We start from the raw sequence: 18,563 nt of genomic DNA on the forward strand, positions 1-18,563 counted from the left end.
TTAGTATTTTTAAAGAAGCATTGTGTGAAAGCACAAACTCCCTCACACTCTTGGATACTGCAGGCACTGTTTTCTCTGCAGTAATATATCAATGTAAAGCATTCCTGATAAAATCTATTGAAGGTGTATTTTTAGTTGGTGATAAAATAAATGTAAGAAGACTTGGATACATTTCATCCAATATTAAAGTAGAAAAAGTTGCCGCTATTAATCAATTAAAAAGTTAACGAGAAGGATGTACTCGACAACTGCAAGTCTGCCACAGCATTTGTTACTGTTCAAATTTATTACGGTTAATTCAACTAACTAAAAACTGAAACTGGGTGTGGAAAACATCTCAGTTAATGAAATAAAACCTAAACATTTTAACAATATGGCTTTAAGTCTCATTTATCCAAATGTTGTAAATGCAACATGCAGAATATGGAAGTGCTCAGTTCTTATCCTCACTGTTCTGAACATTTATAAACTGCATATAGCTACAGTCAGCAAATACTGATGCTAAATTAGTTTAAACTGAATGAAAAATAAATACCAGTAAATTAAAAACAACTCCAACCATCAACACTGTGGCAACAAATAAATTGTCTTTTGAAATGACAGAGCAATCTCTCATTTACTTTTTATTTTCCATATATATTTAGAGCTATGCTGTGAAATGAACAGTGTACAATTAGCATTGAGTCCTTTTGACATTTTTGTCTTTTACATGGTAGCAGGCGTTGGGATTTATTTTACGCTGATCAACAGAAAAAACATCTGAAAATGAATCACTATGCTTGAGTTATTTCACTCATGTGGCCATTTGTAGCTAGAAGTTGAATGTGGAGTGAGTCCTGGTGTGTTACAGATTCTTGATAAAATCCTGTATGGTGCAGCTGCTGCTGAGTAGGTTTCCAAGGTTCATCTAGTCAAGATTTGACAAAACGTCTTTGTTGCAGATTTACTCAAACCTCCTCAAAAAGGAAAAGTCAGGTTAGTTATTTAAAAATGCGAATACAGTGTTTTACCTTCTCTATGTAAAATAAAGACTATTCTCTGTGAGCATCTATGAGAAACACTAGGGGAGCATGTTAACAAAAGGAGCTCTGAAACCATTAGATGACGCTGAGAGACTGTAATGTTGCTTGGCTGCTCACTACTCAAAGCTTTATAGCACAGTGAAATCATGATGTCATGACACTGAGTGGACATTTTCAGACCTCGTCTCCAAGAAGATCATAATGTTGCACTTGGCTACACACAAGTGTTGAAAATGTAACTAAAGCATACACGTATTTCACCAATTTCTCTCTCTCAACGTTTGTGTTTTAAATGTCACATTTTTGGTTTTGGACAGTTAAAGAAATGTCAGATGCGGTCCACATTAATGTAGTGGAAAGGTGGACGAGGGCTGAGTTTCTCAGGCTGTCCATGGAGCACTTAAGGCACCATACACTGAGCCTCTTTAATATTGAAAACTATATTTGTAGCTTGGTGTTTTCAGCCAAATAAACTGGGGGATGAATAATTTTATAAGCGTGATTGATTATCAACCCTGGTGCTTTGCGCTTCTAATGAAATGAGTAGTACAATGTTAATGTTGCTAAAATTATCACACTAAGAAATTGGAACTTTTATTAAAGTATCAGTGCTCAGTAAAGTTACGAGATGAAAAAAAAGAACTTTGTCAGTGAATGGACTGTCAAGCCTGCAACTTTGAGCACCCTGTGCTTTATAGCATTTCATGTTGTAAAATTGATTCACACACCATTTTAGACACAGTTGTACTTCTGGCTTTTGACAGCTCTCTGCTCTTTGCATTATTGAAAGCGGCACGCTATTACAGCCAAGTAAAGCAGCGGCATCCAGGCCCCGCTGTGGTTCCAAGGAGACTCTTTAACATTCATTTTTAACATCGATTCTAAATGAGATGGTCTCAAGAGTTTCACTTTCGCTTAGTCTGAATATGTGCTAGCACATCTAGACTGTAGCCTGTATCTGTTGTGTAAAAATATATATTTTTAAAGTGTTCTGTCTGAATATTAATACGGTTTTACTAAATATGGAAATTGTGTTGAAGAATGAAATACTTTGCGTACTACCACTTTATTTTAGCCATGTGCGATGGATTCATGCAGTATTTTTCTATTACCTGTTTAGACATTTCTAAAAACATTTGCTAAGAATGAAGACGCATCAACTAAACCTCTGGTCAAATGCAAATGTAACATAGGCAGCTGTCACTTGTTTCTTATACCGAGTCAGATTTCAGTGCTGTGTCATTCTGTTGTCTGCAGAGTGGATTGCCATCTGTGTTCAGCCCATCTGTGACCGACTCGTCCAACTCTACTGAGAATTTGTCCAAGGCGATGGTGCAAAATCGATGGTAAGACATATGCAGACATGTGTAATGGCTCTCTGCACTTTGTGAGCCCAGCATAACTGCATTCATTCCACCTCAATCTCCGCAACGTGCCTGCTTATTGAGCAGCATTCACTGGGCACACAGACCAAATCAAAGCCATAAATCATGGCACCATTTCTGTGAGGAGAGGTGGGAACATACAAAAAGCCATTCTGTAGTGCTTATTGCTGAGCCCATGGAAATCAGAGCAGGCAGCTCTCCTACAACCAAGGGCATGTCCGAGAATGGCACCTTGTTCACTAGGTAGTGACCTGCCCAGTGTCCCATTTTCAAAATTACTGCAACACACTTGAAGTTCAGCTCCCCTGAAAATTCCCACAATGCAGTTAAAAAAAAAAAAAAAAAAAAAAAAAAAAAAAAAAGTGGGGGGGGGGTTACTAATGTTCATTAGTAGTTATGCAGTTTCCCTTGTTTTGCTCCATCTGCAGCAGATTCTTCTCTTGTTAGGCCTTTTTTTTCCCACTTTCCTCTCTGTATCATCAGTAATGAATGATCCAAGTGGTGTTTGATTTATTTATTTTTAAAGTACAGTTCACTTGCTTCAAACCGTTCTGTCTTCTATCATATTTTTGGCATTTATTGGTATTTGATTTGTGAATTTGGTAGAGTAAAGACTGTTTTAATGAGCAGCAGTGATGCAAAATAGCAGCCTCTTTTCTAATTTTGAATAGCTAACCAGGTTTGAGGTTTGACTATATGCCAACAAAAAAAAATAAGGTACTTGCACTGCAGCTCCCCCCCCCCCCCCTTTTTTTATTTTTTTTATTTTTTAAACAATAGCGTACCATGATGTTTATCAGCGTTTGGTAAGGTGAAATCTTCATGCCCTGCCACTGCTTTGAAATTGTGAGTGTTCATTGATGTCAGTGTTCAGTGAATTAATGTCCAAAATCTTATTCACCACCTACTAACGCTCTGAGCATTTTGAGAGACATCCCTGGTCTCATGATCTGCTAACCCTGATGTTTTACAGCATGTGGAGCTGTCTGACACATAATTTCCTTCACACCGCAGTATCCCCATCCTACTCATGTGATTAATACTGCTTTCAGTCTGACACCTGCTTCCCGATCCACTGGTCTGGTGATGTTTGATTTAGATATGCAAGGGTGAATACACATGTATATGGGTTACTACACGGCTTATGTTGGTGGAATAGTGTCTTCATTATCCTACATCAGAAACTTGGTCTGTTGCTAAAGGGAGAAAGGAAGTCAGTCGTGGTGAGTGGTGGAGATAGATTGTCAGTGTTCACAGCAGATCAGAGAGAGACTGTCGACAGAAGGAAAAACTCATGCAATGCATATGAGGCACATTGCAAAATACACTTTGGTTATTGGGTTCTGCTCTGGGTGTCAATTAACACGCATCATAAAATATTAAATGATGTATTCATTGTATTTAACATCGCCTCCTCTCACCTGGCAAAGTGCCCATATGCACTGTTTGAGCATAATGGTTCATTGAAGGACTTTTTCGCTTTGTATTCAGATATGTGTTCAATCTTTTTTCTACTACTTATTTGCATAGCAGAATCTCCCTCGCAGCAAGGACAGAATGGATCTCACTTTACTGAGTCATTTTGGAAATGATCCTGAACAATAAATAAGAGCAAATCATTTAAATTCAAATGCTGGCTTTGGAGATCTGTTGGGGTCTGGGAATGACAAAAGCTATCAGTGAAAGGACTCGCAGCTACTAGGGGAGGTGCTCTGTTGCACCAAAAGCAACCTGCCTGTTCAGTGGGATTGCACACTTTTGAGAGCGCTAATAATTTGGGCAGGAAGAGGCTTAATGCATCACCACAAATCGTTTTGTTTTCCTCACCTGGCTTTGCCTCCAAGAATAAGGTAAAATCACCTCTCCAGATGTTGTGACAAATCTGCATAATAACATTTCAAACTCAGTCCTTTCATTGATATCGAATTCCTAATTGAATATGATACAAAATTAGATTACTTTGTAGCCAGTTCAGATGTTTGAAGACTAAAATTACTCCCGGGTTTTTAAAAAAACAGCAAAAATGCAAAATATCTCTTCACTAGCCTTTTCAGGGATTTGGAATAGATATTAGAGGACAATATGAAATGTGCATTTGGAAGGCATGTACACTCTTTCCGATTTCAGATTTGTCTTTAAAAACGGTCCAATTTAATTTTCCCTGTTAATCAATCTACACACGAGTCTGCACAATGTCAAAGCAAAAACTGTTCATGTGTTTTTATAATTTAAGAAATACTGAAAATATTTAATTTACAGGGTTATTCAGATCCTTTGGGCTTTGATTCATCCTCCTACCAGCAGTCCTTGAGATGCTTTTACAATTTAGAGTCCATTTGTGCCTGATTGTATTCATCGGACATGAAAGGTTTTTATGAAAGATCTCACATTTGATGGTTTAGGTCTCAAGTTTTAGGGCAAACTGGGATACAAGGTCAAAGTATACACCTAAACCTTGTGTAAAGGCACAGAACAGGCTATAACAAGCTGTAGTCTTTATTATTCTCCAGTGGAAGAAGTGACAAATGTGCTTGGTTAGACAAGCAGCCAGGAAGACGGTGGTCACAGTGAATGTTTCAGAGTTTGTGTGGAGACAACTGTCATTGCATCACTTCACCAATCAGTCCTTTATGGTAGAGATGGAGAACTTAGTCCTAACTGAAAGGAACGTAACAGCCTGTTGTGAGGTAAAATACAGCCGAATGCCACGAGAACCAAAGTCCTTACTCACCATCTATTATGGGGCCAACTGTTTATAATCTAACAAAACTGCAAAATACAGCCGAGAAAAACAAAGTGTCAGTGGAGTCTAGTAGCCCACACAACAAAGGAAGGATATAATACGGTAGTCGCACAAAGATGGTTATCAGTGGTAGGTCTGTACAGCTGTAGAATATTAAGGCACTTTAAGATTATGTGTGCACTTTAACATTGTGGTCAGCTAAGACTGGGAAAGTGCTATATAAATGCTGACTATAATAGACTTATTAAGATGTCATTAAGACCTGAGGTGAAGGGAGTAATTATGGTTGCTTATTCTGTTAAATGACTGGGTGTAAAACCATTTTAGCCTTATTCTTTCATCTGCAGTTGTGGCAGTATTAAGTATCAAGAGCAATTAAAGAAGGGAAAAACAAAAATAGAATTTATAACAGTAAGCAGGCTAAGCTGTTTCACTAGGAATGGTGATGTTATGAGCTTGGTCCGTATGTGATATCGTTCTTGTTTCTCTTCTCAAAAGCAATTTGTTCTGAAGCAGATAAGGTCTGCAGCATAAGTTACCCCGCTGTACCCCTGTTAGCACAATGGTAACTTAGTGTACTGAAAACCTGTGGTTGTGATTTATTTTATTTTTTTTATTTTTTTCCTTGCTAAACCCCAAATCCTTTGTAGTACAGGCTTCTGAACTGGTGATTCTCATCCAGTCACACTGAACTTGAAAGATTCGGGAGAGAAGAACGAGTCTTTCAAACTAAAGGTGTGTCAGAATGCATAACGCTCAAAGCTTTGTGTGTGGATTATTGAAGAAAAATGGACTGTATCCATTTGAAGATGAGGCCAAATGTAGAAAAATTCAAAGCGTCTGAGAACTTTCCAAATGCACTGTAAATGTCATGACTTGAGCTTTTAGTATGTAGACATAAGATGGATATTCCTAGGAGAGGCAGGAAAAGGGCCATGTTGCCTGTAGAGGCCAGGTCATATGCTTTCATATTGTGTATAAATCTATGCCCATAGGACTCACTTCTTCCCTTGTAAAAGGGGCCCCACTGTGTTTGATTCATACTTTATTAAATGGACTGTGTAGCAGAGCCACAATTTTGAAGTCCAAGTTGAAATGCAGCCATTTCAAACCCAGAAAGTCTGGACTGAGCGCTTCCAGTGATGGAACCAGCCAACTGGTGTTTGACCCGAAACAACATTTAATGGCCCCCTATGCTCTGAAAGTCCCTTATCTGACAACCCTCTCAGTATCCTCCATATCTGGTCAGAAGGCCAAGTGCCAGCGTTTTTCTCTCTTCCATTTTTGACCACTGACAAGCTGCTATTACGAGCTTACATCACCTGAAATGGTATAATTTCACTGGTTAAAGTTCCTCACTTTGGGAGCTCCTGTGTAACTTAACACTTGTCTAGCTCTGAATGTCAGTCTTTTTATTTTTTTGTTCTTCTGTTCACATTAAGACATTAAGTCAACAATGAACATCTTTTAAAAATGGCCGCACAATGTATTTTTACCTAGATTATACTATGAGATCTGATGCAGGGTGCACGTCAACTGACCTAGGACTTTGTATATCACAATTCATAAAATCTGTGGTGGTGTTTGTATGACTACGTGGGTGGAAACAGAGCTTAGCCTGTGGGTTGGATAGCAGCAGGTCCAGGAAAACAGTGGGGAACGCAATCAACACAAGGATTAGGAGGCCATGGAGGAACAGAGGGAAGCAACAGGGAGGCAAACTGTACTTTGTGGTGGTGTTAATGAATCAGTTTCTGTGTACCGATTTTATGAAGCCATGTCACAGAACTCTGAGCCTCTGCATGTGAGCTACAATTTGTGAACAGCAGGAAACACTGATTGCGAAAATGTGGTCAGCTTGGGAATCCCAGTACCTGTTTTCTTTTTTTTTTTTTTTTTTTTTTTTTTTTCCTTTCCTTTGGTGAGCAAACATCGCAGAGTACAGGACATCCTCTCTACTGATCCTCAGGATCTGCAAAAATCCTTTAATCATCAGCAGGACCTGCACTGTGTCCCTCTTGTTGATGCTGTCAATGCTTTACTGCTCCCGCTTGCACCCTTCATCAACCTGCTGCTTATATACAAATCTCAGCCAAAGCCAGTGTTTACTGTCAGAAGTCTTTCTCAGCTGTATATTTGGTTTCTGCTCCTCCCTCTGGAGTGCTGAGTATTGTATGTAAATCCTCAAATCAACATGCACAGATTCTATTTAATTTCACAGCTAGTCGAGTGGCTCTAATCTCATCCAGCCATTTGGGCTGTTTGCTTTTCAAATCTAATGGATGGGTTTTGTGAGGATAGGGTCGGGAGGGTATTGCAGCCTTGTCTTTTCTATGCAAGCTGATGTCTCCAGTGTGACACTACAGCAAATAATTAAATTGCTTCTTGAAAACAAAGACCCTAGCAACACATATAAGCATATAACTGCAGCTGTATTGTGCTCCCACATCCTCCCATTGACACAGTTTTTGAATATTGTTTATGCTTGCTGTCTCTTCAGCCAACACATCCATCCGGCTAAAAATGCAGAAGTAATGTCCAAAGCCTCAAGCGTCTGTCTTGCCCCTACCCCAGCAAAAACGTTCGCGACTACAGTATGTATGCATATTTTTATATTTATTTATTTTTTGTGCAGTTGCCAAAAAAAAAAATCAAACTTAAGATAATGGAGGGATTTAGTCATAAAGCCGCTGCTGATTTCTGCATGGAATTAGATATGACTTAGTTGTTTTGTTGTTTGTTTAAGGAAATGTATTAAAGCTAAAACATAGTGAGACTTGGATTTGCAGTTTTTGTTTAATGCAGTGCTACATCGTCGCTGTACAACTGAAGTTCTAGTCCCTTTTTAGTGTCAGAGCAAATGTCAATACCCACCCCCTCTCCAGCCAGGCTTAATATAGATTTTTATGAGCCATGAAGTACTTTCTCTTGCTTTTTTATTATGCACATATTTAATGCCTATTAAACTTTCCTTTAGAGGTTTCAAAGAAAATGACACTCATTTCGTGAAAGCATTTTGCAATGAGAGTACACTTGTTCTATATTTGCTTCTTAATGCGGTGTTCTTCAGTTTGTTTTCCTATGAATGTCTCGATTCAGATATAAATGAATACACGTTTTAAGGAGAGTTTATTGAAAGTCATTTTTAAAAATGTCCTTTTGTTTTCCACATACTCAATGTAAACTAGGACACTGGGCTACCTAGAAGACGTTTCATCTCACACGGTAGTTTTGAATCGGATGGAGAGAACCTGCAGAATGGAGTAAGCGCCAGGGATGGCCAGGAGCGGGAGAGGGACTTGTGTCATAAATCAGGGCCTGGGCTCAGGTCTGAGAGGAAAGCTCAAAGTGGGACTGGAGTTGCAAGCTGTAAGGGAGAAGAGGGCTGGTCAGGGGATGCCAACCTCCAGCAGACAAGTGTCCTGGGCCTGGGTGATGGATGTGGCACAAAGCCAGAGGGGAATGCTAATGAGATCCAAGATGATGGCACTGACTGCTACAAGGGGAGACCTCGCTCTGGTGGGAGCTCATTAAGTGGCATGTCCCACCTGCAGAGCAGCAGAGGAACCAGCTCAATGTCTATCCTCCCACAGAGCAACACTCATTCTCAGCTTGACACAAAGCCTCTTGACAGTCACACAGGCTTTTGTCCACCCAAAGAAACCACCATCACGAAGGAGTGTAGCTGTGGAGAGATGGATGAATCTGAAAATTTAGAGAAGATCCCTGGAGTGTGTGCGACAAAGGCTGCAGCAGCTGCAGTTCAGAATTTGAAGCTGAGCTCTTTGTTCAGCGGAGTTTCTTGGATTGTCCAGGATGCAGGACGTCTGCTTTGGAGCTCTTCCACTGTATTGCAGCAAGTCACAGAATTCAGATTTCAACCTGTTGGGGCTCGCTGGTCAAACAATTTTATCTCTCTGGTAAGAGAAAGCAGTGTTCTGTCTATTTTAAGGGACAGCCATGTCTTCTCCACATTTAGAAGCAGCTTTATCTTCTCTCTGTTAAAGGACAGTCACATTTTTTCCATGGTGAAAGAGCTGCCTCTCATACAGCACGTCCAGATGGATATAATTCAACTCCTTCAGTCTGAGGAGGCTGCTCAGATGATTCAAGGCTGCATTAATCCTGAAAACGCACAACTCCCTGTCCCGACACCAACACAAACCCTGAGTAAGGCTGATGAATTGCCAAATGATGTACAGCTTGTCTCTGGGGATATCTTGAAAAGGAATGAAAGTATGTGGGATATGGAGTCAACACGAAACATGGTTGATGGTAATGTGAAACAAGGAGATGAACTTATTACAAAGCGGTTGCAACTGAAGCACAGCAGTGTGAAAGAGGTTACCTGTGAACTTAAAAACTCAAAAACAGTTCAAATTTTCATTCAAACGTTGATAAAATTTCCTGATTCCCTTGCAAACCTGCAAAATCTGCCACCCCAAAGCATGATGGACCATCTACAGTCTGTCATCTCCACTTCAGGCCTCCCAACTCAGAAGATTCTTACTCTCTACTGGCTGAACGTAGCTAAATGCAACCAACCAGAGCCGCAGTCTGCCCTCTTGATCCTGATGGAATCTGCGCTTTACACACTAACCTCTGAATCTGGTCTCTTAGTTTTGTTCCATCACCTCCCTTTGTGTCAGTTGAAGGACATTCAGATAGGCCTAGCAGGCCAAAGTCTGCGTTTGATAAGTGCTACAGAAGAAAGCGTCCTTGCTGTCTATACCTACAGTCAAAAGCATACTCAGTTGCTGTGTAGGGCCATACTTAATATCATCTGCCCTGGGGACTGCAGGGTACCTCAGCACCCACTGCTGCATGGAAACTTAGCAGAGATGTCTTTAGGCTGGTGGGTCAGTGTACCTGAGCTGCTGCTGGATGCTGGTTTAAGGGTTTGCTGTCAATTTCAGAAGAGTCTTGCCGATCTGATATACCTTCTTCATTGTAACATGAATCACGAAACCACTCTGGGAGAGGTGCAGCTGAAACTTTACACAAGTGTAGCAGTGCATATCAGTCCTAGTACCCACAGTAAGCACGTGGCTCAGTTTTTACTTACAGATACACACCTCGGTCTGGTACGAGAGGATGCTGTCTGTCACTCACTTTCACACTCTGTCACCACAGCTCCCTGCCGTCCCCACTTCCACGGTTTAACTCTTCGGTGGTGCTCGGATGTTCGCTGCATACTGGTGCACGACGAAAACGAGAACCGGCCTGTCAGGCTGGATGTAATCTTTGCAAAAGCACAGGGCAGGGGTCACCCTGAAAGCGTGACTAAGGCAGCTACCCCGAGTGCACATGCTTTAAATTCATCTCCGCATGCAGAAGTGTGGAAATTAACTTTCAGTTGCTCCGCTGAGGCCACCCGCCTGATTAATCACTTGTCAAATGTCTGATCAAGGACTGAACGGCCAGTAATGAACAGCCCAGCTTGAAAACTCACTCACAGGGAGCAAAAGTGCATCCCAAGCACACAGTGCAAAGAATCTTTTTTTTTTTTTTCACTATGAAATTACAATGAAAATGTGAAGTTTGAAGTTTGCTTTTTTTTTACATTTTGTGATATTAATGTTGCATGACTTTGGCACTTGGAAGATTTTATCTTTAAAACGCTCGAATTTCCTTGTTCTTGCATTGATGTCTTTAAAAAATAGTTTGAAGGTCTAGCACTGAAGATCAAAGAAGTGTGCTTAGCAGTTTCATTTGTTTTAATAGACATTTTAATGTTTTTGAAGCCTTTTAAATGTCTCATGTGACCAAATTCTTAAGATGACTTGCATTGTTTGTGTATTTATTATTCATTTTCAAAATTCTAATATTTTATATTTTTCAATAAATCCCTGCATATGTTAAAGTAAAATCAGAGTTTGTTTTTTTTTACCACTTAAAATGCAGGTGAGCTCTGATGGTTGAGAGTTGAAATGCAGACAGCAAAAATAGCTTGATGCATTTTATTGCTTCCTTTAAAGTCTGTCATTTTGTCTTCCTATCATCTCTTTTTGGCTCTTTTTTTGACTCATTTTCACTTTCGGCCCAGTCTCTTTACTTTGCATAAACCTGTGCCTGTGCCCCCACTGGATGTAGGAGTCTCCACTGCAACTGAGCAATCGGTTTCTGAGGTCAAGTTGTATTTGTACTACCTGTACAATTGGTCAATGGTTTTACTTCTGCCAGTCAACACTGTGCACTTGATGACAAGCCTTGTAGAAGAACTAAAATTACAGATGGGTTGCTCATGCTGTGTCTCCGGGAAAGAACTCGAGTTTAAATCACATTTCAAGGGTTAAAGCCAAAGATTGTGCTCCTTTTCTTGACTGAGTGACCCCATCCAAGAAGGAAAATTGCAGGGGCAATATAGTGCAATCAATCCCCTTGTCTGCTCCAGCATGAATGATGGAGATTTGGGCTCGACTCAAACTCCTCACACCTTGTAGCAAAGCGGATTGGACCAGAATGAAAGCTCGGGGATGTAAAAGATTTTCTCCCTTTTTGCTTGACAGTTAATTAGCATTCAAACGATCTAGTGTATATCAAACTTTCTTGCGAATAAAACACAAAAGGCAGACTGATCATAATCTCATGTATTGAAAATGAGGCTTGTTTCTTACATGCCACACAAAGAATAGTGTTGAGGATTTTCATTTACACATTTTCACATTAGATCAAGGCTAATTTATTGCAAATATTGTCACAGGTTATGACTCGTTTACATTAAACTGCAAATTGAGACTTTCCTCTTGCAGATTAGTTAATAAATTCTGCCAAAATCTGATAATGGCTTTAAAATAAATTCTCCATCCAGTATCACATAACACTTATTATTAAAATTTGGGGAACTGTACTCATTATTGTGCTTTTCCATGTTTAATGTGGGCTGGTTTCCTCCTCGCAGCATTTGGCTGACATCTGAATAACCTTGCATCTGTATTGTGCAGGATGCCTCTTTTGGTTTTCATGTAATTCTTCAGGATTGACAGTTGAGAGGCAAGTTGCATCTGGATACTTTTTTTTTTTTTTTTTTAAATCACGTATTTTTCTGTTAATCACGAAACACGGCTAATCTACTATCGCTGCGTGTTTGTCTATCAATGGACAGGAGCGCTTGTTGTGCACAGCCTGGTTAAAGGAAGCACTCACTCTGACAGCTGATACTTTCCCACTGACAGGCTTTGAATGTCTAGTGATTATAGTGTGATGTCCTACTGGGTTCTCCGGCCTTAAAACGCACCACGATTGACGGCACATAACAGTGTAATTTGTTTACCTCCTCCTTTAGAATCATGAGAACGTGACCTAGGCAGTTTGGACACTGCTTAGCTGTAACGGGCTAAATCTTTAAAGCTATTTTGATCTTTCCAGCCCCACAGGAGCCCCAGTAGTTCGATTGAGTTGTTTTTCACATATTTTGGAGACTCGTTTTTACCCTACTGCATGGTGCTAAATTGGTCCTGAGGATGTTTATATAATGTTTTATAATTAAATTTGTTTCTCTCTGACAAACTACCCCCATCTCCTTTAGTTTCTGTTGCCTGGAGAGTCTGTTTCCCTCTTACAAATTAGGATACTCTTGAATAAGAAAACATCTTGTTAAGCCAGTAATCTGTTGGAGAAGCTGGTTTGCAGATTTAACCTGGTATTAACAGCGTGCCTTTGGAAAACAGGCCAACAGATCAGCATCGAATACTGATAAAGTTGGTGGTGAGTTGTTGTTTTTTTTTTATTGCAAACCAACCTGTAAAACCTTGAAATAAATACAGTGCCAATTATTAATTTTCAAAGTGCTATTTTTTTTTTTCTTTTCTAAAAAGGTAATTTACAATAACCTTAAACACAGAGGATCAAAACTGTATTCATGTCTACCCAGTGATGCAGACATGCATAAAATTAGGCGAGTACAGGATTTGATTTGCCTTTCCTTGGCTCTAGTGGGAGTACTACTGCAAGCATGCGGTGCTTGAAGGCCAGACATTTCTTTACCCGTGTACTCTGGTGATTTTTAAAGCTGCTTATTTGGCTACTTAAGCATTTTCTTAAACTAAGAAGAAAAAACACATCCATGTTTCACTATCGCGTTTCTAACTTTAACTATACACCTTCCGGTATGTAAGTCTGGGACTTTCTTACTGGGCACTGACTGACTTAAATTGGTTGTGGCTGGTGATATTACTCTGAACTGCTCAGGCTAACTGCTAGCTACCTCAGTGCAAAAGTTGTAATGACACAATGATGTTTGTAATGTGAGGGCTGGATGTCTTTTGGTTGTTAATACACCTTCATGCTATCATGCTGATGATTTAATGATGGGTTACATACCTTATGAGATACAGTGGGGCAAAAAAGTATTTAGTCAGCCACCGATTGTGCAAGTTCCCCCACTTAAAATGATGACAGAGGTCAGTAATTTGCACCAGAGGTACACTTCAACTGTGAGAGACAGAATGTGGAAAAAAAAAAAAATCCATGAATTCACATGGTAGGATTTGTAAAGAATTTATTCGTAAATTAGGGTGGAAAATAAGTATTTGGTCACCTCAAACAAGGAAAATCTCTGGCTCTCACAGACCTGTAACGTCTTCTGTAAGAAGCTTTTCTGTCCCCCACTCGTTACCTGTATGAATGGCACCTGTTTGAACTCATCATCTGTATAAAAGACACCTGTCCACAGCCTCAAACAGTCAGACTCCAAACTCCGCCATGGCCAAGACCAAAGAGCTTTCGAAGGACACCAGGAAAAGTATTGTAGACCTGCACCAGACTGGGAAGAGTGAATCTACAATAGGCAAGCAGCTTGGTGTGAAAAAATCAACTGTGGGAGCAATCATCAGAAAATGGAAGACATACAAGACCACTGATAATCTCCCTCGATCTGGGGCTCCACGCAAGATCTCATCCCGTGGGGTCAAAATGATCATGAGAACGGTGAGCAAAGATCCCAGAACCACACGGGGGGACCTGGTGAATGACCTGCAGAGAGCTGGGACCAAAGTAACAAAGGTCACCATCAGTAACACACTACAACGGCAGGGAATCAAATCCCGCAGTGCCAGACGTGTTCCGCTGCTGAAGCCAGTGCATGTCCAGGCCCGTCTGAAGTTTGCCAGAGAGCACATGGATGATACAGCAGAGGATTGGGAGAATGTCATGTGGTCAGATGAAACCAAAGTAGAACTTTTTGGTATAAACTCAACTCGTCGTGTTTGGAGGAAGAAGAATACTGAGTTGCATCCCAAGAACACCATACCTACTGTGAAGCATGGGGGTGGAAACATCATGCTATGGGGCTGTTTTTCTGCCAAGGGGACAGGACGACTGATCCGTGTTAAGGACAGAATGAATGGGGCCATGTATCGTGAGATTTTGAGCCAAAACCTCCTTCCATCAGTGAGAACTTTGAAGATGAAACGAGGCTGGGTCTTCCAACATGACAATGATCCAAAACACACCGCCCGGGCAACAAAGGAGTGGCTCCGTAAGAAGCATTTGAAAGTCCTGGAGTGGCCTAGCCAGTCTCCAGACCTCAACCCCATAGAAAATCTGTGGCGGGAGTTGAAAGTCCGTGTTGCTCGGCGACAGCCCCAAAACATCACTGCTCTCGAGAAGATCTGCATGGAGGAATGGGCCAAAATACCAGCTACTGTGTGTGCAAACCTGGTAAAGACCTATAGTAAACGTTTGAACTCTGTTATTGCCAACAAAGGTTATGTTACAAAGTACTGAGTTGTATTTTTGTTGTTGACCAAATACTTATTTTCCACCCTGATTTACGAATAAATTCTTTACAAATCCTACCATGTGGATTCATGGATTTTTTTTTTTCACATTCTGTCTCTCACAGTTGAAGTGTACCTCTGGTGCAAATTACTGACCTCTGTCATCATTTTAAGTGGGGGAACTTGCACAATCGGTGGCTGACTAAATACTTTTTTGCCCCACTGTATATATCTTATACCTTAGGAGTATTTAAATTTGTGCTGCACACACTCACTATTAAATGGCTAAATAATAAATGTCTGACTCTGATCATCTGTCAAGTCTTCCAAATAGTTATGTTTTCACTTTAAGTCTTTGACTGTTCTGGACTCGAGCTTTTTATTATGCTGGGTTTTATATCAAAGGGAAGGTGAAGCAGGTGTGGGTGGATTTTGAGATCACATGTATCCATTAAATGGGCACAAGTTACAAAATGCGATTCATGGAACCTGCTTAAGTAAAGTTTCTTATCCTTGGCTTAAGTTCCCTTAAGAGAAAAATCTTGAGACTTTAGTTCAGTGAAAATCTATAAACTTGTTTAACTTTTTTTTTTTCAATAAAAGAGGCTCCATTTATAATGTACATTAACATATTTACCCAATCATTCATCTGCACCTCAGTGCTCACCTTTTTTTTTTTTTTTTTTTTTAATGTTATTTATCCTTGGAGGACTTCTCATTGATCTGATACTTTGAAAAAGTAGCTTAAACACTGAACTTTTTATAATTAACTCAGTGTGGGCATGTGAAGCAGTGGGAAACCTGGATATGTTTAGTATATTTAAAAACAAAAAGTCCCTTCAGTGCCATTTTTGAAGGGTGATATTTTGTTTTTCAAGTTCAATCCAGCTGAGTGATGGTCTGTGTCCAGTATGTGCATCCATGCTTGTTTAAATTCATGTCACTCAATAGGAGGGCAATGTACTTAACTCTGTCACCATCCTGCCATCTAATGAAGTCTAGTGTTTGCCTGTAATGGCAGCTTTTATCCAGGCTTTTGATGGAACATGTTGGGAGGGGGGTGGATCTCAAAGGAAACGGACACAATGGTGACCTGAATGTCACTGGCAACTTTCGACTGCGCTCATTTGTGCCTGTGTGTCCGCGGGCCATAGAAAACTCTCTGCCCTCTAGAAGAATGAGTTTGTCACACAGTGTCATTTTTAAATTGGGCTCCATTTCTCCCTGCCCACCCCTGCTCGGTTTTGGACCTCACATGAGCTTCATTAGCATTTGCAGGAACTGCGAGACATTTACCACCATGGATTGTGACAGATTTCACAAGCTCAATTTTACTGTTGCCCCAGGGGGAGGGAAGAGACAGTGCTCGCCATCTGTTGATTGTGACTGTACCCGGCACTTCCATAAGAGGCTTCCTTACCGCCATGGCTAATAGTCCAGTGACAGTTCTGGTCTATACACAAGAAGTGGAAAAACACTTAAAGTTTGATTTAACCAGACCTCCAGGCAAAAGCATGAATTTTGGGTTTTTTTTAAAAAGAAAAAAATCAGCTTTTCATTGAGCTTATAAAACATGCATTCTTAATTTATTAGATGTCAAAGTTAATTTTAAAGTTTGCGATGAAATGTGACATTTAAATTTGACTTGTAAAAGGCTAGCATTTCAGTCACTGCTCACTCTGATAATATTTAAGGCTAGAAAACTGGCAGTGCAGCGAAAACGTTTAATTTAGTCTTGATTTCTGTATCACGGCAGTACAGTTGAACTTTATGGTGTGTAGTTAAACTGTTGGCCACATGAATAACCAAGCTTAGCCCCTGCTGATCAAAATGACTGGCACAGGTAACAGGAGAGAGACTTTAGAGCTTATCAGTGCTTGCGATGGCATAACAAAACAAACACCGTAGATGTTAATATACGAGCTCAAGAAGAACCGATTAAACACATATTGCCAAAATATTCCTCAAGTGACTATTTAAGATGTTCATCTGTGTTTTTAATTGCTCCAGGGACCATTTTTGTTATACAGTAAGCTCATTTAGTTTTCAATACACAAATAAAAAGATTACTCTCACTGCTAATTAGCTTCAACTTAACGATTTGCTTGTATGGCCACCTTTTGTGCAACTCTTTTTTTTTTTTTTTTTTTTTTCCCTAAATGTGCCGTGTACAAGCTGACATATTAAAACTGCGGCCCAGATCATATTTTTCTGCTGCTGGCAGTGAAGTCTTTTGAGACCTGGAAAATTTCTGATCATGTTCTAATAAAAGGAGATGGAGGTGCTGTGCAGCGGGTCACAGAGAAGAGGAGCTGCTCTGAGTGGCTGCACTTTTAGAGTTTCTGAAGACTCTCATAAAAGTTGGAAAAAGAGAGATTTTCAGATATTCATGAGTAATGCTTAACTGAAGAGCTTTGCACACATAAGACAAAAATAAATGAATATAAGGCAATGAAAAAGACAGTGTTTTAGAGGGTAAATTACATGGGCTTGCAACGATCACAGACACTTGTTAATGTGTGTCTCCTATTAGGAGTTTCCAGTTGTGTTTGGTGCGTGGAAAATGATATTTCACTCGTGTGCCCTTCAATAAAGCTCGAGCGCATCCCTGCGGTTTATGAGTCTCCAGTCAAAAAGTCAGCTCATTGTAAATAAGCTGAGGGATTAGTGAATGATGAGAAGAATGGCTGACGGTCACATGGTGCAGCTGTCTGTATGTGTGTGTCATGTCAGCATATTTCATTTGGAAAGATGACACTTCTATTTCGACTTCTAGATTCATTAGCGGGCAAACGTCAGTGTCGTTGCCATTTTAATGGTGATTCAATCTGGGCTGAAGTCAGTGGAGCACTGGTGGGTTAGCATAATGTCCATAAGAAGAGGCAGGCCTGTCCTTTTAACTGGATTTTTTGTTTCAGTGTCGCGCTGCATCTGATTGAAGTAGCACGAAGTTGAAACAAGCCTGTTTGTGTGTCCAGGCAATTCTGCGGTGGCTTCATGTAAACCACCCAAGAATAAAGAATGCGCTTTTTTGCTCTTCGTGTTTGTTATGGATTTTTCTATTAGTGAAGTCTGAAATGCTATGCTCAGTGGAGCCTTTCTGGAGCATGGTGACCTGACCTTGAGGTCTCTGCTCGGGAGTCTCATTTGTGTCTGTGGAGATGGGACAGGATCTCGCTGTTCATTTCAGAATAAATGAAGACGAAAGATTTGTGTTTATCCTGCTGGAAATAGAGTAGACTAGTGTAAAACTATAAATGCTGTACTGCCCCTTAGGAACACAGTCTTCAGTACTGCATGATCGTAGTTCTGGTCAATAACTGTATTCATCTTCTTTCTCCCAGGTACAAAGATGCAATAAAGCTTACCGCCTTGGTGGCTGACGAGTGCAAACCTGGCCTCGCAAAGATCTTAACATCAGCTGGTTCAGCTACAAATGTGAATTAAGGAAGACACTGGACGATGTGATAAATACTATCGTCACGCGTACGCCAGTGGCGAGGACTGTTGTTCAATGACGTGATTTTAAATCGGGCGTATAGCTCAGTTTCATGGTCCAACAATATACATGACTAAAGTATAGCTGGGGAAAAATACAGGTCATCAAATAATGAGCCACCAAGCAGCCAACTGCAACAACACTGATAAATCTGTGTCATGGCTCCTACGGGGCGGTAATTGAAACAAATAATAA

General features: G+C 40.3%; 1 protein-coding gene across 1 annotated transcript in view; it reads left to right on the plus strand.

The window, feature by feature from the left end:
• The window catches only part of kif16bb (kinesin family member 16Bb), a 33,808-nt gene extending 15,245 nt beyond the window's left edge, over nt 1-18,563 (plus strand). The window contains exons 17-18 of the mRNA XM_040034327.1: nt 2,280-2,368; nt 18,214-18,563. Coding sequence (XP_039890261.1) covers nt 2,280-2,368; nt 18,214-18,316 — 192 coding nt within the window. The 3' untranslated portion in view covers nt 18,317-18,563. The remainder of the gene's footprint in view (nt 1-2,279; nt 2,369-18,213) is intronic.

Source organism: Simochromis diagramma, unplaced genomic scaffold (genome assembly GCF_900408965.1).
Source record: "Simochromis diagramma unplaced genomic scaffold, fSimDia1.1 OVJJ01000481.1, whole genome shotgun sequence".
NCBI lineage: Eukaryota > Metazoa > Chordata > Actinopteri > Cichliformes > Cichlidae > Simochromis > Simochromis diagramma.